The sequence below is a fragment of the Schistocerca cancellata genome, chromosome 2 (genome assembly GCF_023864275.1).
Source record: "Schistocerca cancellata isolate TAMUIC-IGC-003103 chromosome 2, iqSchCanc2.1, whole genome shotgun sequence".
In the NCBI taxonomy this organism is placed as follows: Eukaryota; Metazoa; Arthropoda; class Insecta; order Orthoptera; family Acrididae; genus Schistocerca; species Schistocerca cancellata.
In genome coordinates this window covers 1,052,077,764-1,052,102,453 of record NC_064627.1, presented here as the reverse complement: position 1 = coordinate 1,052,102,453, position 24,690 = coordinate 1,052,077,764, and the positions used below count along the sequence as shown (strand labels likewise).

The following is a 24,690-nucleotide window of genomic DNA, read 5'->3' as shown; positions in this document are numbered from 1 at the left end:
CTATGCAGTTACAATATTGTTAGTATACATCTATAAAAAGTTGTATTACTCTATCTTGTATAACCAAGTATTATTCTTTGTACATTTTTGTTCAATTTTGTATGTATCATTCTTTGTACTACTTAATGTAAAATTTTGTATGTTCCTTTTGCACAAATTGTTTCCCATAAATTTACATGTACTTTTGGTCAACATCCTTACAGTATTTATTGTCTACAGATGGATAAATAAATAAATAAAAATAAAATAAAACGAGGTGACAAGTCATGGTATACTTCCTAATACCACGTCCAATATTCTTTTGCCCAACATAGTGCAACAACTTGATGTGGCATGGACTTAACAAGCTGTTGGAAGTACCATGCACAAGTATTGAGCCATGCTGCCTCTACAGCCATCCACAATTATGGAAGTGTTGCTGGTCCACAATTTTGTGCATCAACTGACCTGTTGATTATGTTCCACATACGTTTCATAGGATTCATGTCGGATGAACTGGGTGGCCAAATCATTTCCTCGAATTGTCCAGAATGTTCTCCAAACAAATCACGAACAATTTTAGCCCACTGACATGGCACACTGTAAAAATTCCATTGTTGTTTGGGAACATGATGTCCATGAATGGCTGCAAATTGTCTCCAAGTATCCAGACATAACCATTTCCAGCCAATGATCAGTTCTGTTGGACCAGAGGACCCAGTCCATTCCATGTAAACACAGTCCACACTATTATGGAGCACCCGCCAGGTTACACAGTGCCTTGTTCACAACTTGTGTCCATGGCTTCATGGAATCTGCACCCCACTTGAACCTACCATCAGCTCTTACCAACTGAAATAGCGTCCCATCTGATTAGGTCACAGTTTTCCAGTCACTAGGGCCCAACTGATATGATCATGAGACCAGGAGAGGCACTGTAGGTGATGCTGTGCTGTTAGCAAAGACACACAAGTCAGGCATCTGCTGCCATATCTCGTTAAGAACCAATTTTGCTGCACTGTCCTAATGGATACGTTTTTCATATGTCCCACATTGATTACTGTAGTTTGTTTCATGCAGTGTTGCTTCTCTGTTTGCACTGACAACTCTGCACAAACACCATCAGTCTCGGTTGTTAAGTGAAGACCATCAACCACTGCATTGTCTGTGCTGAGGTAATGCCTGAAATTGGTATTCTCAGCACACTTTTGACACTGTGGATCTCTAAATGTTGAATTTCCTAGCAATTTCCAAAACGGAATGTCCCATGCACCTAGCTCCAATTACCACTCCACACTGAAAGTCTTTTTATTCCCATCATGTAGCCATAATCACATCAAAAACCTTTTCACATGAATCATCTGAGTACAAATGAGAAGTCTACCAATGCATTGCCCACTTATACCTTGTGTACATGATACTACCACCACCTGCTTATGTGCATATCACATTCCCATAACTTTTGTCACCTCAATGTATTGACACTTGACAGAATCACAAGTCTTGTCTTGGTGTCAGAACAACACCAAAATGATACATACAGTAGTAGTGGCATGGAAGGCAATTGTAAGTGCTGTGTCTAGCAACAGCTTTGCTGCCAGAGCACTAAGCACTGAGACAAACATGACCAGTAAGGAAAAAGCAACAAGCTGTCAACAGAAAGACAGCCTTTTCCACTGAGTGCTGACCAGTCCCAACACAAGCAAAAATGGTCTGTATCTCATCATGTATTATTCAGAAAATGCCATGTATAATGATGAGGGAATCTTTAACACTGTTCACCAGAGTTCCAATTTTTTTTCTGGCAAGCAGAGATAATTCCATTTTCCACAACTTTAATTTTGTATTATTGTTATTGTTAAAAAATGATATTTGACATTAATTTCGTCAAGAGAGCTCAATCTGTTATCTAACTGCCATTTTTATACACAGTTATGACATACCTCTAGACATAGGAGACAGCATGTGTAGATATGCACTGACAGCACCAGTACTGTCACCAGCAATTGTGACACTACCAGGATTCCCACCGAATGAGGCAATATTCTGCTGCACCCATCTGAGGGCCATTACTTGGTCCTTCAATCCATTATTCCCAGGAAGAACTGAATCACCAGTACTCAGAAAACCTGAAATACGATCATAAAATTAGTTTTTAATTAGCAATAGATTAAATAGCTTAGGCTTGATTTTATAGAATCACACTCTAAAGAATCATGGTGTACTGATACAGTATAAATAGTTATAGGTCAAATTTATTGATCCATCATTAGACTATAAAAGCAAAGATTTCTTCAATATTTGAATACATTTTCTTAATGTACTATGACTGCACACGCACACGCACACACGCATACGCACACACACACACACACACACACACACACACACAAATGTAGATTGTCCCAGGAGCAATGGTCAGTATTCAGAGATGTAACAGGAACAATCAAAGCAAAAAAGTTTAGTAAACATGATCTCTAAAATATATACCTTAAGAGCTATGAGCACATCATCTTCAATACTGTGCAACACATCAACACATCTTTTCTACTGGAAGCCCTTTGCTCTCCATATTTTGGGAGGAGGCAGTGTCGACCAAAAGACGAAAAAAATTGTCTAGTACACTTGGGCTCTAAAATGCATACTTTATCAGCTATGAGCACTTGTTCATTTGAAGAGATGTGTTTCACAGTAGCAAAGATGAGCAAGTACTCGTAGCTCTTAAGGTATGCACTTAGAGCCCATGTATACCGGGATTTCTTCTTCTTTTGGTCCACACTACTACCTCTCCAAATATGGAAAACAGAGAGCTTGCAGTAGAAGAGATTTGTTTTACAGTATTCAAGATGATGAAGTACTCACAGCCCTTCAGACATGCATTTTAGAATCCATGTTTGCTAGACTTTTATGCTTTGAATGATCATTCCTGTCATATCCCTGAATACTGGCCATTCTGCCTGGTACATATATGAAGTGCGTGCAGAGAGAAGGCTGCTTAAAAAGTGACAACATACAATTTCCAAATTAACCTCCATAATTCATAACAAACAAAAGTATGAAATAAAAACAATGTAAGCATGCTTCACTCAGTTGTTTAAATAGATAACTCATTTAATCATTGATGTGAGACATTGCACAATGGTCTTACAGTCCATGTTTACTTACAGAGTCCAGTGCCTTCTCTTCAGATTCTTCCATAAAAAAGTAAGTTGCCAAGAAAGACAAGGGACTGCCTTGTCAACCTCATCAATTTGTTCATAAAATCTGTTATTTAGTAAAACATAAAATACTGGAAACTCCGCCATAGCCAGTCCCAAGCCCCATTGAGAAAGAAGGCAGGGGAAGAGTAACACCTTGTTAAAATCCTTGGTTCACCTGGCCCAGTTGATAGTATCTTGGGAGGGCCCCTTGCCAGGGATACGGTGAAGACGTTAACAGCAGCGAAGGTGGAGAAGATGGACTTCGGTATGGTGGAGCTGGCGGAAGAGGCAGCCTCTTGTCCAAGGCCAAAGTGGACAGAGGGCACGACAGATCCACATGTTAGTGGTGGTATCCAGACAGCACTTGTTCCACATATTAGTGGCAGCTGAATAAATAATATTCCAGACTAACAATCTAGTCTTACTTTGGAATTCAAGGATGATTTTGGATTCCATACTCTTTACAATTTACAGCTTCAAGTCGCAAAATGGAAAGTTTGCACAATGGATGCTCTACCACAGGTGGTAACTCTGATGAGGAATCCACCATTACATCATGTAATGCAATGGGACCTAGGATCCTGGGGAGTCCCAACATTTGCAATGAACAAGAGATGGAATATATTGAAAAGCATTCCACTATTCAGTTCAAGAAGAAGTACTACTTTGGAACATTAAATGTAAGTTCTCTTCTAAAAATTGGGAAACAAAAGGAATTAGAATTGTTCCTGCAGAAGAACGATATACAAATTATAGCAGGCCAGGAAACATGATTCTTAGATGAGAATGTACACTACTAGCCATTAAAATTGCTACACCACAAAGATGACGTGCTACAGACGCAAAATTTAACCAACAGGGAGAAGATGCTGTGATATGCAAATTATTAGCTTTTCAGAGTACTTACACAAGATTAGGGCCAGTGGCGATGCCTACAATGTGCTGACATGAGGAAAGTTTCCAACCGATTTCTCATACTCAAACAGCAGTTGACCAGCATTGCCTGGTGAAACATTGTTGTGATGCCTCATGTAAGGAGGAGTAATGCATACCATCACATTTCCAACTTTGATAAAGGTCAGATTGCGGCCTATCACTATTGCGGTTTATCGTATCGTGACACTGCTGCTCGTGTAGGTCAAGATCCAATGACTGTTAGCAGAATATGGAATTGGTGAGTTCAGGAGGGTAATACAGAACGCCGTGCTGGATCCCAATGGCCTTGTATCACTAGCAGTCGAGATAACAGGCATCTTACCCGCATGGCTGTAACGGAGCGTGCAGCCACGTCTTGATCTCTGAGTCAGCAGATGGGGACGTTTGCAAGACAACAACCATCTGCACAAACAGTTCAACGTTGTTTGCAGCAGCATGGACTATCAGCTCGGGGACCATGGCTGCGGTTACCCTTGATGCTGCATCACAGACAGGAGCACCTGCGATGATGTACTCAACGACAAACCTGGGTGTACGAATGGCAAAACGTCACTTTTTCGGATGAATCCAGATTCTGTTTACAGCATCATGATGGTCGCATCTGTATTTGGTGAACATCGTCATGAACGCTCATTAGAAGTGTGTAGTCATCAACACATACTGGTGTATCACCCAGCGTGATGATATGGGGTGCCATTGGTTAAACATCATGGTCACCTCTTGTTCACATTGACAGCACTTTGAACAGTGGACATTACATTTCAGATATGTTACGACCCATGGCTCTACCCTTCATTTGATCCCTGTGAAACCCTACATTTCAGTAGGATAATGCACGAACACATGTTGCAGGTCCTGTACGGGCCTTTCTGGATACAGAAAATGTCCGACTGCTGCCCTGGCCAGCACATTCTCCAGATCTCTCACCAATTGAAAACATCTGGTCAATGGTGGCCAAGCAACTGGCTTGTCACAATATGTCAGTCACTACTCTTGATGAACTGTGGTATCATGTTAAAGCTGCATGGGCAGCTGTACCTGTACACACCATCTGAGCTCTGTTTGACTCAATGCCCAGGCGTATCAAGGCTGTTATTACGGCCAGAGGTGGTTGTTCTGGGGACTGATTTCTCATGATCTAGCACCCAAATTGCGTGAAAATGTAATCACAAGTCAGTTCTAGTATAATATATTTGTCCAATGAATACCCGTTTATCATCTGCATTTCTTCTTGGTGTAGAAATTTTAATGGCCAGTAGTGTAGTTGATACACAACATTCTAGAATTTGTAAAGGGAAACCAGCAGTGAGAATAATGGAAAACATACCGATGTTTGGAACAGCATTTTATGTACACAAAAAAATCATAGACAGTGTAACAGGATTTAGATCAAATTCAGAAAGAATATCAAATGGCTCTGATCACTATGCGACTTAACTTATGAGGTCATCAGTCACCTAGAACTTAGAACTAATTAAACCTAACTAACCTAAGGACATCACACACGTCCATGCCTGAGGCAGGATTCGAACCTGCGACTGTAGCAGACGCCCGGTTCCAGACTGTAGCGCCTAGAACCACACGGCCACTCCGGCCAGCTGAAAGAATATCTATGTTAACAATAAAGTGCAAGAATAAAAGTTACACTCTCATAAACTGTCATCCACCTATAAATGCAGACAACAGAAGAAATCTGGAGAAAGTAAATCAATTCTGGGATCTTTTAGAATCTGAAATTTCTATCATACCTAAGAAGATTGTCAAAATACTTCTTGGTGACTTCAATGTGCAAATTTGGAGGGAAAAGAAATTTAGGCCCATTATAAGTGAATATCCAGCTCACTCAAGAAGAAACATAAATGGTGAAAGACTGAACAATATGTGTAAAATGTTCCAGTTAAAACTCATGTCCACAAATTTCTGTAAACTACCAAGAAAAGCCAAAACTTGGAGACATCCAAATCCAAACCTAGGGGAATTTCAACTGGATTATGTAGCCATATCTAAAAGATATATCACAGAAATTATGAATGTTACAATAGTCAGAAATGAGGAACTTGACTCAATCTCTCTAAAATTAAAATAAAATTTCTCCCATTTAAAACAAAAAAGGTGACCAAGAAAGTGATCAGATACAACATGACTACAGCTAATATTACAAAAGAAAATATAGAAAAACTTAGAGAAGAAATTGAGACAAGTAAAGAAGGCGATTGGCTTGAATTCCAGATGCAAATAACTCAAGCAGCAGAAACACTTTAGGTTTGGCCAAGAATAAAAAGAAGACATGGTGGAATGAGGAGTGAGAGGAAGCACTAATACAAAGACCTCAAAAATGGAGAAAATGGAGATGTTCGAAAAAAGAGGAAGACCTTGAACAATTCGGACAACAAAGAAAAGAAACATAAAAAATAATCTGGAAAATCAAAAGAAACTTTGAAAATTCTCAGCTTATTGAAATAGAAGAAAATTTCATCAAAAATAATACTAGAAACTTTTACCAAACTTTTAAACACGTACTTAAAGGATACCAGGCACCAAGTATTTGTTTCAAAGACGAAAATGGGATTAAATAACTAATAAAATAGTGAAATTTTAGCAAATAGTTTTGAAAAGCTGTTAAACTGACCAGTTTTAGATAAATTAGAATTTCCAGTGACAAGTCAAAATCTTGAGGAAGATTTCCCACCAACAGAGTTAGATATTCATGAAGCCATCAAAACATTCAAAAACAATAAAGCAAGTGGTGAAGACTCCATTACAGAAGAATTATTGAAGTGGTCAGAACCAAAAACCATAAATGATCTTCAACTGCTTCTTGAGAATATTTGGAAAACTGAAAAGATTCCAGTTGAATGGGAAACGGCATTAATCCACTCGCTACATAAAAAGGGAGACAAACAAAATGTCAATAATTACAGAGGAGTGTCACTTCTGCCAGTGGCATACAAAATATTATCAAAAATTCTCCTGAACAGAGTGGTAGATACTTTAGACAAATAACTGGGAGAATATCAGGGTGGTTTTTGAAAGGGAAGATCCTGTGCAGAACAAATTTTTAACTTACAGTCAATAATTCGCCATAGAATGTTAACCAGCAAACCATTTATAGTGTTCATTTATTGATTTCAAGAAAGCATTTGATTGTATAGACAAAGAAACAATAGATAAGGTCATTAGAGAATTTGGCATTAAATCAAAACTAGCAAATATAATTCGTGAAACACTAACAGGTCCAATATCTAAAGTCAAATGTATAGGAGAAGTATCTCAGCCATTTGAAATAAAAACTGGTGTTATACAAGGTGATGGTTTATCACCTTCACTTTTTAATTGTGCTCTATAAAAAATTGAATGCAGCTAAAAAATCACAAAATTGAACCAGTAACTCTGGGAAGGAAAACAAATGGAATCAAGGTAAACTGCTTGGCTTCTGCAGATGATTTTGCAATACTTTCAGAAAACCTGACAGAAGTTATTCAGATAAACCTTCTGTAAAAAATAGCAAACAGAACTGGTCTCAAAATTTCAGCTGAAAAAAAAAATTCATGAAAAAGGCACCAAGATTCATAGAAACACAAATGGGTAAAATAAAGTGAGTAAATAAATTTAAATATCTTGGAGAGACTATACAATAGAATGGACCACAAAAATCTGCAATAGATGTAAGAATTAACAAAATGGTTTGAACACAGATGGGTAAAATAAAGTGAGTAAATAAATTTAAATATCTTGGAGAGACTATACAATAGAATGGACCACAAAAATCTGCAATAGATGTAAGAATTAACAAAATGGTTTGACCAAAAATATTTACAAGTGTATATCTAGAAAAACAAAACTAAAACACTACACCACAGTGGTATGACCAGAATGTTTATACGGATCTCAATACCTAATGGTGAACTATAAAATAGACAGACTACAGATACTGGAAAGAAGGATTATTAAAAAAATAATGGGTGCAATAAAAACTGCAGATGGTTGGAAAATAAGAAGTAATGAGATCTACAAAAATATAGAGAAAATATCTGAAGTAATGGTCAAATGAAGATTAACCTTTTTTGGACACCTCTACTGAATGGATGGAAATATACTAACAAAACAAATACTCCTATATTTCTGGAAGAAGAAATCAACAATAGCATGGATTACAGAAGTAAGGAAAGATCTAAAAAGAAACAACATCAAAGAATCAGAAATAGCATAAAGAAACTGTTTTAAAAATAAAATACTAAATGTGGAAGGCTTTCAACGTAGAAGAAATAAAAAATCGGGTACAACATGGACAGAAGAAAGGAAGAGACTTCATGGGGAGAAAATGAGGGATACTGGAAAAATAGGAAACAACAACAAAGGGAGAAGAGTAACTGAAGTTTTTAATGTGATCCTAGTTGGTCAATATGATTTAAACAATAAAAATATATATATGGGAAAGTGCAGCCAGTCACCTATAGCAGACTGATGCATAGAGCATAAAAATAAATAACAGTAAAAATTGATCACACTAGCTTTTGAGCTCTTCCTCTTTTTCTAGAAAAAATACACACATTCACATACAAGAGCCACAAAGGCACTCCGATGACACAGGCTACCCTTTCCCTTTTCTTTCATCTAAAAGAAGGTGTATCCTCTCTAAAGACAAAGTTAAAGCACCAAAGATAGCCACACTTGTTGGCTATGTAAAAGATTACTTGATTTTACAGAAGACAGACATATGTAACATAGCCTGTAAGTGTGGTTTGTTGTACATCAAATGTACTTTCCATACAATTTAAAGACATTACATGGAACAGTGACTTCATATGCGCCTGCTACAGCTAGATAGCTCTGCCATGTCCAAGCACCGTAAACAAGGTGGCCATGCTACAGACCATAACAACATTCAGATTTTAGCATCTGTCTCATGTTTTGGGATTCAGTTTTCAGAGAAGCCACTAAAATAAAATTGATGAATGTTTTAATGAGCTGTGATGGGTTTAATTCTGAAAAAAATGTGGACTGTAGCACTGGCAATCCTTAACTCTCATAGACAATGGTTCTGTCCCTCTATCATAAGAATTTGTTACACAATATGTGCTGGCATAAGCTGTTGCCAGCACACTGATTGGCAAAGATGTAGCAAGAAGATCGACAGTAGGCACTGGATAAGCACGCCTATCAGGAGAGTGACCGAAGACTGACTCACAAGCAACACGCAGCCAGCGTCCTCTTGACAGCAAGTATTTAGACCGCCAACACAGACTGTAGGGCTCAGTCTCAGGCACTAGATCAGTCAGTCTCACTCTTTCAGTTACTAGCTCTTGTCACTAGGTCAGCTACTAGGTCAGTCACTATTCTAGTTGGTGTCTGTCAGTACATTGCGACACGACTCAAGCACATAGCAGGACTTGCACTTCACCATCAGTGAGGCTAACGTGGATTATTATGGAAAAGCTTGTACTACAACAAATGGATGCTATAAAGTTAAGTAGCAGCTATCTGTTTAAGTAAATAAAGAATCCTGTTAATACATGTGTGCAGTTGTGTTGTAGGGAGAGGATACCGGTCACCAAATAACATCCTCTCACTTCATTCCTATGGTACAAGATGCTACAGTGTTGACAAGGACACAAAACAATATCCCTCACAGATGACATCAAAGTAGCATATATCTCTGTTACTCAAGTAGTATTTATCACACTGTAATTTGCTGTGTACTCATATGAGTTCTTGGTTGGTATAAAAGGTGGGTGACAGCACTTCACTGAGAGTCTTTCCCACTTCCTTCAGAGATGGCTGAATGGTTTACAACCAAAACAACAGGAAGCAAAGACTAGTTACAGCTGAAGTCAAACAATTTTCTATATCTGTACAGTAAGTCCTTGATTTCCAACACACAATAGGCCTTAAACTCGAATTATTCACATCTGTTGTTGTCTGGTTTTATTCCAGTCCACTCCTTGTTTTTGTTATTGCCTTACCATTTTTTCAAATACTGTATTATTTTATTTTTTTCCTTTTTAGAGTGCCATACATCAATCGCTAAAAATGGAACCATTGTAAGATCACTTTCTTGTTGGTTTGTTTGCCTGCCTGTCTGTCTGTGTGTCCAACTGTTAAAACCCCTTTTTCTCAGGAATGGGAAAACATTTAAAGTTTAGATTTATGTCACATACTAAGGTATATGGTATCTGTATATGGTATCTTGGTGTTGTAAAAAGATTGAACCATCTTAGTCAATTCAATCAAAAGATACAGCCATTTATGTCACAAATTTTGGTACTCTCAAACACATGCATCAAAACCTGTTGAGCTAAAGCATGAAATCTGACATGAAGAAAAGTTTCACAGTAAAACTGAAGAAAAAAATCCAAAATTGTGAATTTGCAATTACATAAAGAAAAATAAAAATAAAAATTTGTCATTTGTTTTCCCAAAGCCTGCCTGTCCATCTGTCTGTTGAGAGCCCTTTTTCTCAGGAACAGGTAGACATACCAAGTTGAAATTTCTCACATATTCATGTCTTTGGTCCCTTGATGGTGAAAAAACTTAAGCTTGTAAGTCAATGCAAGTGAAAGATATGACTATTTATGTCAAATATTTTGATAGACTACAAACTCGCTCATTACAACAAAAAACAGAGGCAAGCATTTGCAAAACATGGATTGTGTTGTGCTGTGGCAGACATCTTATACTGTTGACTGAGACACTGAAAGACTGCAGTACAAACCCTTTGCTGCCAGTGTAAAAACTCATCAGTAGCAGCGTCAGACATCGTAGACGAAACATAGGACCAACCACAGAATGAAAACTGCATGGAGAACAATGCCACACTCATCATCACTTGTATTGCAACATGGACAAACATCACAACCAAGAACATGGGTACAACTTTATTAGTCTGTGCCATGTACGCCAATCACCATAATATACATTGAACACAATAAGATAAGGCAAACGTATGCAAACAGTAATAACTTGGTAACTGAGCATGAGCGCAGTTTGGCAGGATTTAAACAGGCAGTCCTCCATGGCAGGCTTTATAGGAGTCCACACAGTATTGATCTTTCACACCACATTCTTGCAGATGATGCACACTACTAATGTGTGCGGCTTTCAAATGTGCAAGCATTACTTCATAACATATATCATTGCTACATTTTCCAGTATCCCTTATCAACGTATTTCTTTGCAGTTTTTAGTGTAACTTTCCTATGTCATTCCTGAATAACAACGTTTTCTTAAAAACTTCCTTCTCTTTTGCAATAAAATTAAACCTCTGTATATAAAATTTGATGGAGCTTTATTTGAGCCCACATTTGATGCCATAGGTACAACTTATATTTGAATGTAAGCCACTGAAACTAATTATGATTAACTGAATGAATCAGTTCCCATCTGAGTAAAAAGTAACAATGTATTATGATTATCACATGTAATATGATTGTCACATACTACATTCACACCACTGCAAGTACAATGTAAATCAGTGATGCCCTAGAATTGAACTTGTGAGCAGGGTTCTGGCTCGCTGCCAATAGCTCTTTCATTTGGATGCACACTTCCCCCACCACCATGCCATGCTATCAGAGTGTGAGGAGGGGGAAGGGTGGGAAACTGTGAAGCCTCTGTATTTAAATGACAATGCAGTTACATTTGCATATGACTTGATTTAATATTTCTCAACACAGGTCACAAACAAAATTTAATTATTGTTGTCACACTGAAGACATAATTTTTATCTGGTAACAACTGCCACCATATGGACAGATGAAGACAACTTCACACACATTCACGCTCAGGTTACCACATATTCATGACTTATTTAGTTTCATAATTGAAAAAAAAAGCCTTTCATACACATTTGTTGATTGAAATATTTTATCATGTTTGCAACCTCATTATTGAGATGTTGAAACTCTTCCCTAGGAAAATAATGTAGATCTCCTAGACAGTTGCAATGTCAATGAATTTGTCTTTTAAATAGGAATTATATGCAGATCAATCAGATACATCTGCAAATGCACAGGGGCGCTTTCAACTAAAATAGCAAACACACTTAAAAACAGTTCGAAAACAGATGCAAGATTGGCAGTGTCCTTGGGTAACTGTTCTTGTATGTCTTTCGAATGCCACAATGGATTTTTCAAACCTTGCATTTTCTTTAATGCCAGTGAGCTTATGGGAAATTGAAGTGTTTTTTGTTAGAATTTGTCCCTTCCACAAGATGATTTTCTTTTTAAATCCATCCCCATAAAATCACAAATAAGTTGTTTCTTATCTTGCAGTGCTTTTCTGTGAGCTGTGTGCAGTCAAGTTCACTTAAAACGCAAGGTTTGCAATCTATTCTGGATGTTCTGATTTTCACTCTTTATAGAGGTTTTAAATCAAAAAATTGTTCCAGGCTTGCCCCTTGACTTGAAAAACATACTTTTCAGTAATATTTAAAAGTCTCCATACTCTATGTTGAGTTCTACTGACAGTGGAATAATGCAAGTGACTTCACAAAATTTTCATGTTCGTATCACCAATTTCATCACGTGTTCCATGCTCACAAATTTAGTGTAAAATGCTCCTTGATGTACAGAACAATGAATCCCATCTGTCAATGGGTGTAATATTTTCCTCTTTCATAGTCAACTAAATCTTTAATTCTTTCTGCATGGTGTTGTCATGTCATTCCATAACAAATTTGTGGTACCTGATGATTATGCGACTATCACTCACATCAGATACTGAGAATTCTCATCCTTCTTCTCTAACATTCCCATTCATGTTTTAAGCTTGTGACAATACACTGACAGACTGTCTTTTTTTGCACCAACACCCACTGGACCTGTGAACTTTTTTTATACCAGGAACAAATGGCAAAGGGTAAACTGGGCTGACACCGTGATCTTGCCAAACCAAAGAAAGACATTCCAACCAAAAAATGTCGCAAAGCCAAGCCTCAGTCTGCATGCAGCCCACACTGCTCATGTGCAGTTTGGCACACCATGGCTGGTCCGGGTGTAAAAAAACTAATGAACAGTAACTTAACAATAATAGTGAATTTATGCAGATAAAATGATAATGTTTCCCAAATCATCAACTATAGTTATGTACAGAATACACAGTATAACAATAATACTTTTTACTTCTCCTGTTTCTTAAAGTATCACCCTTATACAGTAATGGTCTAAAATACAATAGTTTCATTATGGACTTACAAGGTGAGGTATAAACCACAACAAAAACTTACACACACACACCCACACACACACACACACCCACACACACACACACACACAGATTCCTATTGCTGCATTTGCTCAACATACCCAAAGCTCCAAGCCTGTAGTTGATTGTTACCAGAACAATGTCCTCATCCATCAAATACTGAGGACCATACAAGTCACTGGTACCACTGAAGACGTAATAAGCACTAGGGTGAAGAAACACTACCACCGGTCTCTGAGGATTTCTAGTGTTATGTGGCAGCTGTCATGACAGAGAACATGTTATGATTCATACTCATAGTGATAGGTACACAAATGTAATGGTCTTAAATAACTTGTACACAAGGTTTGTCATACATATCAGACTAATATGTACATCAGACTAATAAACAATTGAGTACCAATACTAATAATATAACCAAATGAAAGACAGCAAATACAAACTTTTAAATCACACCCATTACTATCCCCTACGCTTTCCAGGTACTTGTAGGGTCTGCTTGAAACACATACATCTTCATCTGCTCTGGCCTTACTGCCACCTTTCTTTTGTTACTTTGGCCCAGTCTTCTTCCAATGCTTTCTTCTGCTCCTTTCAACCACCTTGTCCCTTGACCATCCCCTTGGCCTCTTGCATTCCATCGTCATATTGTCCATCTTCCTCTGCACCTTCTTATCATCCACTCTCCCTGCATTCCCATTCCATTCTAATCTTCGCATCTCAATCTTTTCTTTCAGAGGTTCCTCTTGTGTTTTGTTTCCCAACTTTTACATTTTTGTTACAACTGTCCAACTTCTTAGAAACTTTATTTTACTTTCTTGTACTTACTTTTTCTTGTATTCATGGCACAGGCTTCTACAGATTGAAATCGTAATTGGTGCTTTTCTATGAGACTTCACTGTTCATATTGTGACTTTCACATTCCTTATTTCCTTTCCTTCGGTTTTTTTTTTTTTTTTTTTTTTTTTTTTTTTTTTTTTTTTTTTTTTCCCCAATCCCCAGTAGTTGAAACTTTCACTGTTTTTAGCTTCTCCATACTCAGTGTTATTTTGGTTGTAGATATCTTTTTTTTCTTGTTGTGTACACCAGCTCACACTTCTTTGCATTAAATTTTAGACTATTTATTACATAATGTCTATAAGTTTGTGCTAGTAGTTGTGTATCTCAATAATGCAATAATTAATATGAAATACAGCAAAAAGAAGCACAGGCTGAATGCAGTAACTGGAATTTACATGAATTATTTATAGCATACTAATTCTCTACTACTGGAGTCTTCTTACTCACTTTTGTTGTATACACATTGAGAAACAAACAGTCTTCTGACGTATCATTAGTGTTTTGTGTTGAAGGACACCTTGAACCATCCTTTGTTGCATTCTTTACACCATCCCATGGCCCAACTGGCACTGGTGACTGCAAAATTCAAAGCTTAGAGTGAAAAACTATGTTATCTGCTTACTTATGTATAAATGATGTATAATTTATTATTTCATCAAGTGTAATTTGATGTATGAATAGCATTAAGTAGTATAGTAAAGAAAATAGTTAATGTTTGAAAACATAATATGCATGATAAAAAAAATCTACTCACCAAGAAGCAGCAGCAGAAAAAAAACATAAAAGATATTTAACATGCAGGATTTCAGAGCCAGTAGCTCCTTCTACTGGAAGGAGGGTCGAAAGGAAAGGAAGAGGAATGAAGGAGAAGGACTGGTGAGGTTCAGGAGAAGGGGAGAATACAAGAAAGTCACCCAGAACACTGGTCATGGAAGACATACTAGATGGCATGTGAAGGAAAGACTAATTGCTGGTCTCTGCAAAAGCTGATATTTGAAAACTTGTGAAGTTAAAGGTGGAAGAAAGGGTAATAAGCAAGACAGAGATTACTGAACAAACACCAGGAAAGAGTCAATAAGAACAGAAAGTGAAGTGCATTGTTAAGTGGCAGACAGAGGGTGGGGTAATAAGTCAGGATGGACATAATTTTAGGAGGTAGCAAAATTTTTGAGAACTTCACAGGCAGGAACTGGCATTACAACTTTTGCATGGTTCTTACCACCCACCTGGCCTAAATGTACATTAATTTCTATAGTCACAGTTAATTTTTAGTAGATATTCCTTTTATTCCCCACTTTATTTTCTGACCTGTCTATTTTTCCCCAACACCTTTACCTGCCTCTCATGTATAATGCACTTAGCTTTCCACTCTTGTGTGATGTTCATTCAGTAATATCTGACTTGCTTCTTACCATGTCTTCCATCTTTAAGTGCTCAGGTTTTCGAATCTCATCTGGCACAGGCACTAAAATCAGTCTTTATTTCTCATCCCATTCAGTAAGTCCATATTCTCACCATTTTGCTGAACCTCACTAGTGCTTTTCTTTCATCCCTCTTCCTTTCCCTTCAAACTTCTGCCAGAAGGAGCTACTGGCTTCAAAAGCTTCTCCGTTTCCATATCTTTTATGTGTGTTTTCTCCTGTTGCCACTTGGCGAGTAAATTTTTATCCGTCTACATTATTTTATTTTTGCTACAGTGTACAAATCAAGATTCTAAGATTTCCCATCTTTTGTAAGGTATGCTTGACTTGCACTCTTTCTTCATAAGATCTAAGGTACATAATGAGTGCGTAAATGAATCAGATCAGACATTTCATTGGGCATACATGCTTTCATATCATACTCCATAGCCATAATTATAGAAAGTTAGAGCATATATAAAAAAATCTTTTTAAAAGTCAATCTAAAGCAATTTACCTAGCTTTCAAAGCCAAATAAAGTTGAATGTTTAACGTATATAATAAATTAAATAATGAGGCAATAAAAGAAGTAAGCAGCACAAAACTTTTAGGGACTATTAACAAACCTAGATTGGGCATTGAAGTAGCTTAAAATGAATGGGCAAATCTGTTGGGATCATTGGTATATACAGTGTACAAGAGAGACCTCTCTCATGCAGGATATGTGAACCAAATCAAGTAACACAATGATTAGCACATTGGACTCGCATTTGGGAGCACAGTGGTTCAAATACACATCTGGCTGCCCCAGGCAAATGTGGGGATTGTTCCTTTGAGAAGGGCATGGAAGATTTCCTTCTACATCCTTGAAACATCGTGAGCTTGTGTTCTGTCAGTACCATCCTCAATCTCAATGTGATGTTAAATCTTAACCTTTCTTGCTTGGATATGTGAGGATAGTATTTTTCAAATTTACAATCTGTAAGCAGATAGAATTACAATGTTTCAGATGATTCAGATTCCGCAATGTGATTAGTAATCCAGTTAAAAGCCAATAAGCCATAAACACAACGTTCTAGCTTTATGTTAAAACTAACTGTGAGGAAGAAAACAGAAAAGCACATAGTTGTGTAATCCATTTTTGTTTAAAATTATATATAAGAAGAAATAATATATAAGGGAGAAACAATATGTTTAATGTTTAAATGTCGTGCTATTGTAGTTAAAATTAAGGGAAAAATATGAAGCCACACATTTTCACAGCACAGCACATGCTTTCTCAGTTTGTTTTAACAGAAGATCTGCACATTGTTGTTTAAGAAAATATATAGCCAACATCTACCTGAACGTTTATTACAGTATTGTACAAAAATCTGAAGTCAGTTGGTCAAGAAGTTTTCAGATTTTTCATAACTTTCCCTATTATAGATTATATAAAATTATGTTTACTAAAATATGTAGCCTACATCCATCCAAGTGCTTAGTAGAGCATTGTGCAAAAATCTGAAGGAAATCAGTCAGGAAATTTTTGAGATTTTTGCTAAGAATGTTTCCCCTTTATATATTACATATATATTTACACATCATTCATATAAAAAAATATTTAGCTTATGTTGGTCAGAATGTTTATTAGAACACCATGTAAATATTTGAAGGGATTTTTGCTCACAACTTTTCTCTGATTTTTATATAAATCAAAAAGTATATACCTTATGCCTCTCCAAATATTTATTTTGCTACAAACTTTTCCACTTTATGCAGGGTGTCCCATTTATCTTAACCAGCCTAAATAAATGTTTGTGCAGATGAAAATTACAAAATGTCTAAAGCAAATGTTCTTTTGTCATCAGGGAGACGTCAGTCAGCATGATTGCCTTCATTGTAGCTTTGTTTTTTACAGTAATATGAAGAGTGGTATGACTTTTTTAAATAGCACCCTGTATTTTTTATTCAGTAATACATTGTCTCTCCTAAAGACCTATTCAAAAATGTATCACAGTGTACCATTCACTGAAATACAACGTTATTAATTACATAACACAACACTGATGTTACCGCTCCCAGCACTTAGTGCAGGTATTCGGGGTAAATGGAACACATCCACCTGCTGATGTTGACAGAGGACAAATATGAACATAAGTAGAATGCACACTTGTTATTCTGTCAACCATCATCAGTCGAAGAGTTGTGTGAGGAGAATGTACACCAACGAAGAGAAGGTAGAAATGCTACTCATCTATAGGGAATGTAAGTAATTACAGAACAGTAATTGCAATACTGATTTCTTATGTATAGGTACATTTAGTACAGTAGTTAAGTCCTCTTAAATACTGTTGTGTATAGTAGGCATACAGTAAAGGCTGTCCTTCCTACAAACTGCATTGACATAACGTTTCTTTTGTTGTGGTTGTTGTTGTTGTTGTTGTTGCTGATGAAGGTAGGTGAAATGCTACACAGGCAGTGGAACTGTGCAGAGAGCGATATCCTGACAAGAACCCATCTTCCTGAGATGTTTTCTCATCTTGTTGTGACACTTCAGGAAACGGGAAGTTTCAACCCACGACAACGCAATCATTGTAGCACTCGCATAGACAAAGCTGCCGAAGTTACTGTTCTTGCTTCCATTGCTATGAATCCACATGTGAGCACACAACAGCTTGAACATGAGATTGGCATTCCTAAAACCAGTGTACATCATGTTGTTACACATCACTGGTTCCACCCTTACCATGTACACCTACATCACGAATTGCATGGGAATGATTTCCAGAATCATGTACAGTTCAGTCAGTGGGCACAGCAGCAAATCCTCACCAACCCGAACTTCTTCTCCGATGTTCTATTTACTGATGAATGTTCCTTCTCAAAAAAAGGACAGGTAAATACAAGGAACATGCATTATTGGTCCAGCGACAACCCACGATGGCTTAGACAGGTAGTACATCAGCGTCAATGGTAGTGTAAACGGAACAGCATATGTCAACTTCCTCAGACGAATTATTCCTCCTCTTCTGGATGAAGTGCCGCTAAGAACCAGAATGCTTAAGTGATAATAACACAATGGATGTCCAGCACATAATGCCTTGTGTGCACATCGTGTTCTGAACTGAAGTTATCCTACCGGATGGATTGGTCAAGGAGAAACAGTTACTTGGCCTGCTAGGTCTCCTGATTTAAATCCTCTGGACTTTTTTCTTTGGGGATGCATTAAAGATGTTGTCTATCGTGATATTCCAACAACTCCAGAGGACATTCAGGAACGTATCTTGCTTGCTTGTAATTCTCTTCAGCAGACAACACTGGAAGCAGTAAATAATTCTTTCACTCAATGAGTGCACCAGTGTATCAGAGACCAGGGTCACCACTTTGACCACTTTTGAATGTTCTACTCCTGGGCAATGGTATAGGAAAGTCAAAGTCAATTTTGTGTTATATCTTTACTTGGCCTTCAATTGTTTTCTGTCAACTCCAGCAAGTGGACGCGTTTGTGATCCAGGGCTATAAGTCTATGTTGTGTTATGTAATTAATAACGTTGTGTTTCAGTGAATGGTACACTGTGATACATATTTGAAAAGGTCTTTAGGAGCGGAAATGTATTACTGAAAAAAAATACAGGGTACCATTTAAAAAAGTCATACCACTGTTCATATCTTTGTAAAAAACAAAGTTACAACAAAGGCAATCATGCTGATTGGTGTCCCCCTGACTGCTAAAGAACATTTGCTTGAAACATTTTATAATTTGCATCTGGATAAACAGTTATTTAGGGTGGTCAAGATAAATGGGACACCCTGTATAGTACCAGTGTGTATATATATTTTGCTCCATATTTTATTAGAATATTGTGTAAAAATTTTAAGTAAATCAGTCAGGAACTTTTTGAGAAATTTGGTAACATCATTAAACAACATCTTGTCTTATGTATTAGTATAGATGAGTGAGTATTAAATATCAAATTAACCAGAGTCCTTGGGCAAAGAATACAAAAACAAATAAATACATACACTTGCTAGGTATGTGTGTGAACATTCCTTCATTCATTAACACAGTGTGGGACAGAACCCTAAGTTATGTGGAAGAGGTGACATTATAAATCAATTGGCAGATGCAGCAGGCAACCAATTACAGTTAGTGCTGGTATGTTCACTGGGATTAAGATTAGTCTAGATTAGTTTATTATATGCAGTATCTACACCAACAGAAAAAAAAAAAACAGCTCGTGTAATTTGAAAGAGAGTCACTGCACTTCTTCTTACACCACATAGCTGCTATTTTTATATAATAATTCAAATTAAATATTTATATAACTTTGCTCAAAACATTATCAGCTACTATATACCAGGGAAGTTAAAGTCTTTTTACTGTGAAAACCAGAGTTAATTGGAATTTACATCTCTGAATCCGAATATTCTGATAACTTATGGAAGTATTGGCTAATGAGGTACTCTTTAATTTCAAATATTTGGGGATTTTCAATTTTTTGCCTGGTATCTGCCTGTAGATAATTAGGGAAATTTGTATCAGAACATTAAACTTTTCTTCAAAATTTGGACTTTATTTTACTGTTTCAGTTGCACAGTTATTTTTATGATAGCTGTTTTCAGTGTAGTAGTGGTGTAAGAAACCTGCTGTAACCACGTGGACATGGAATTATACATCAGAATGTTAGTCAACGTACAAATCAATGTGCAACAGGGATGGTGAAATAAAGGATACATTTTGAATCTCAACATAGTTGCAGAATCTCTCAAGACGAGTAAGTTAGCAATAATAAGACTTCTACGAACTTCCTACATGCTGAAATAATTGTAGGACAGCAACTTCTATTTATCAGTACAACTGAAATCTGTCCAAAGTTGCAAATTTCACTTATTTTATTCACTCGATAACTAGTTTTGGGCGCTGTAACTGTTCGTTTGCACATTTTTGACATGGTTTTTGCATTCTCGGGCTCGTGGTCGTGCGGTAGCGTTCTCGCTTCCCTCGCCCGGGGTCCCGGGTTCGATTCCCGGCGGGGTCAGGGATTTTCTCTGCCTCGTGATGACTGGGTGTTGTGTGCTGTCCTTAGGTTAGTTAGGTTTAAGTAGTTCTAAGTTCTAGGGGACTGATGACCATAGCTGTTAAGTCCCATAGTGCTCAGAGCCATTTGAACCATTTGCATTCTCGGAAATAACAGTATGACTGTCTGTTATGATGTTTCGAAAACGGATCCCGGCCCAATATTAGTCACCGAAGGAATAAAAAATGTGAAATTTGCAACTTTGGCTGGTTTTTTGTTGTACTGGATAAAACTTATGTCAGAACCACAGACTTAAACACATACGCTATGTGGAAATTATTTGTACTTCCAGTTTTGTGGCTGTGAATTGTATGTGCCTACCTACATTTACTCCTGTTATTAATCAGAAATATCATTTGGTAGTGTGGCAAATAAGTGCAAGTGAAGAATGTTGTAATACGTCTACTGCTTGCACAGCTCTTTTAAGTCTTGATTAAAACCGCCCCAAATTCCAAGCTGGGTGGGGTGGCGACATCTCACAGTTTTCATAGTTCACAAGAAACTGCTCTGGGTACACTAACTTGTTCTGGCTTTAGTCTAACTGTTACTGGATTGATACATGTCTGTTTGACAGCTAGGATGTGAGTTCGGTTTGTGAAGTTTTTATTAAGTGGGCAACTACCCTCCCTTCCCCCAAGCTGGGGACACCCTCGAGAGCTGGCCTTCTGTATAAAATAAATCTATCTCGCCCTGCAAAAGATCCCACCATCCCTTTCCTGTCGACTTCTTTTTCTGTCTTTTACGTGTTGTAGACGAAAACGAATTCGTAGTATGCGCTCCTGTCCCCTTGCAATGCTGCCAGCCTAAACTATGAAAAGATAACTGGGCAATGTTAATTCATCTCTGCCATGCAGAAGAGCAACTATAATTTTAAAATTGGCCAGCAGAGGTAATGAACACTTAAATATATTTTGTAAACTGGAAGTACAACATACCATAACTGAACAAAACGAGACAAGAATCAACATTCAATGTTAATTAAAAAATGCTTCTAGGTTGGCTACGCCCAACACTCTTACACTGTTTGCCCGGCAACATTTTGACTTTCGTCGATTCTGACTGATCTAGTGAACCAAAGATAAAATGAATAAGCACCGTATTAGTACCTTGAAGCGTAGTTCGCCGACGGGCGGCTGTGCGTAACGCACTCCACGGAAGGAAAATATCGATTTGCCATCTAGGGACTGCAGTATGCTTCCCCGCAGCCGGCCTAAGGGCGTCTGAACCTCGGGAAATTCCGACGCTGACGTCGACGTCGTCTTGTTCCTACAGTTAGAGGGCGATCTGCCCCTGCCCGTGTTCCTATCGCAGGCGACGAGGCCCACAGCACATAGCAGAACAGCGAACAGAGCTTCTCTCCTCATGTCTACTGCAATACTGAACTGCGCCCGCTGTCGCCAACTGCTGCCCGTGTTGCCGACGCAATAGTTCCAGGAACCGCGCGCAACACTTCCAAGAGTTCCCTTCCGGCGTAGCTTAAGTCGTACTTGGCCATAGATTTCAGACAAGCGCTGAAAAAACACCACTTTGCTTCCAGTTTTCAAGTAAGACAAACGAAATGCGATTACTGTATGTCTTACTGGAAACGTTGACCATTGGATGAAATTTATGATGTATCATTTCACACAATACATTTTCGGTTCAACACTATATCAAGAGACGCATAAAGTATCATTTCACACAATACATTTTCGGTTCAACACTATATCAAGAGACGTATAAAGCATTTAGACAACCATACGGTCCCCAGTCATGACGAAAGTGAAGTTCTTGGGACTTTTTTAATGTAAGAACTCTACCTATATCCGCCACACGAATTCATTACAGTACAAACAAAACCGGAATCCACTGATCGTTATGAGGTAATTACGTTTTACAATAGACGCCTCCACATTTGCTTCCACTCCTACAGATGCCATGATAATAAAAGCAGTGAAAATGCCTTTAAGAATCGGACGAAAGGTTTTAGCTCGAAAGTTCCTCCTAACAAAACTGCAAGTACAAATATATATCGGTGTATAGAATATTCACTGCAGATGGTGGAAGAATCTAAGGGTGTACCGGTACTGTTCTTATATACCCCGTCTGGGCACAGCTACTGGAATTCCTTTCTGGCTGGCGTAACGTCTCAGTTAAACTATAAGTACGTTATTGCAACTTGGTACTGGAAGATAATTCGAACTTGTCATTAACCTTGTAACATACTGGATCACACGTATGTCTCCGGATTCTGTGTAAATTTGCACAGATGTATCTAAAACACATCTCGAGATGTCATTAGTTGAGGAATTCTTTATCCCAAATTAATGCACATGAAATCAAAGGCGCCAGTTTCTTTCCTTCTCACTTAAACATCCATACTTTTAGCAAATTCTATCGCTATCAAACGCATACTGTTAACGGTATTTGGTAGAAATTCAACGTGGATAAGCAAAATTATTTGCTAGACAGTGCGTATTGAGCACGACAAAATCGAAAATAATTGTTGAGGATTAACGTCGTCCTTTTTCTGAATTTTAGCTCGTGCTAGAGTAGTTCTTAATGAGTAAGCGGACCTTTTAAGGACAGATCAGCGACATAGCTTGCCTTAGACGGATCCTGTATCAAAATTTGTCCCGGGACCCTTTTACCTGACTGTGGCAAAGCTCAAATGGAGGGTAAGGATTTTTCACAAAAGAAACAAAAACTCTCGTTTTGAAAAAATTAAATAAATACTTATTGATTAAGTATAGGTTACGTAGGTAAGTAATTATTAACAATTAGTGCTCCTAGGAACCAAGTTAGCCAAACATTTCAAATATCTACTTTTCTTGCCTTTTTTCGCCACACTTATTAAATCATCCATAGCTGAAGACGATTTTAGTTTTTCGAGATGTTCTGCCTCTATAGACAGCACTGACAAGTCTGAAAGCCGTCCTTGACTCATAGAAGTTCTAAGATAGTTTTTAATCAGTTTTAATTTCGAAAAACTTCTTTCTGCTGTTGCGGTTTTTACAGGAAGGGTCAAAAATAGGAAACATTCTTTTTTTACCGCCGGAAAACCGAATGTAAGGCTACTGAATTTAGTCAGTAATAAATTCATGAGTTCCTTAATGGAATTGATTTTCTGAATTTCAGTTTTGAAGCACATTTCCAAAGATTAATTGTCCATGAAGATCAAATGACATGTCTTTACTGCATACAGCAGTCAGTTTTCCCACTTCCTTTTTTCATTTGAAAATGGTAAGAGTTCCTCTGCTTGTAACACTTCGAATGTATTACTATGATCAGAGAGGCTTTTAAATATTTGTTTAGTTTGAGAAATTAGAAACAGCAATTGCACACATCGACTTTGAAATACGATACCAGATCTGAAATTCTCTTCTGACAACTCATCAAATACATGGAAGAATCCTGGAGATACTAGAAGGAATCAGATAGATTATATAATGGTAAGACAGAATTTAGGAACCAGGTTTTAAATTGTAAGACATTTCCAGGGGCAGATGTGGACTCTGGCCACAATCTATTGGTTATGGACTGTAGATTAAAACTGAAGAAACTGCAAAAAGGTGGGAATTTAAGGAGATGGTACCTGGATAAACTGACTAAACCAGAGGTTGTACGGAGTTTCAGGGAGAGCATAAGGGAACAATTGACAGGAATGGGGGAAAGAAGTACAGTAGAAGAAGAATGGGTAGCTCTGAGGGATGTAGTAATGAAGGCAGCAGAGGATCAAGTAGGTAAAAAGGCGAGGGCTAGTAGAAATCCTTGGGTACAGAAGAAATATTGAATTGATGAAAGGAGAAAATATAAAAATGCAGTAAATGAAGCAGGCAAAAAGGAATACAAACGTCTCAAAAATGAGATCGACAGGAAGTGCAAAATGGCTAAGCAGGGATGGCTAGAGGACAAATGTAAGGATGTAGAGGCTTATCTCACTAGGGGTAAGATAGATACTGCCTACAGGAAAATTAAAGAGACCTTTGGTGCAAAGAGAACCACTTGTATGAATATCAAGAGCTCAGATGGATACCCAGTTCTAAGCAAAGAAGGGAAAGCAGAAAGGTGGAAGGAGTACGTAGAGGGTCTATA

At 37.6% G+C, this 24,690-nt stretch overlaps 1 protein-coding gene across 1 annotated transcript in view; it reads right to left on the bottom strand.

The window, feature by feature from the left end:
* The window catches only part of LOC126163039 (esterase E4-like), a 92,771-nt gene extending 70,767 nt beyond the window's left edge, over positions 1-22,004 (bottom strand). The window contains exons 1-4 of the mRNA XM_049919914.1: positions 21,723-22,004; positions 14,604-14,732; positions 13,418-13,577; positions 1,923-2,108 (exon numbers count right to left, since the gene is read on the bottom strand). Of these exons, the coding sequence (XP_049775871.1) occupies positions 1,923-2,108; positions 13,418-13,577; positions 14,604-14,732; positions 21,723-21,980 (733 nt within the window). The 5' untranslated portion in view covers positions 21,981-22,004. The remainder of the gene's footprint in view (positions 1-1,922; positions 2,109-13,417; positions 13,578-14,603; positions 14,733-21,722) is intronic.
* Between the last annotated feature and the right edge of the window lie 2,686 nt (positions 22,005-24,690).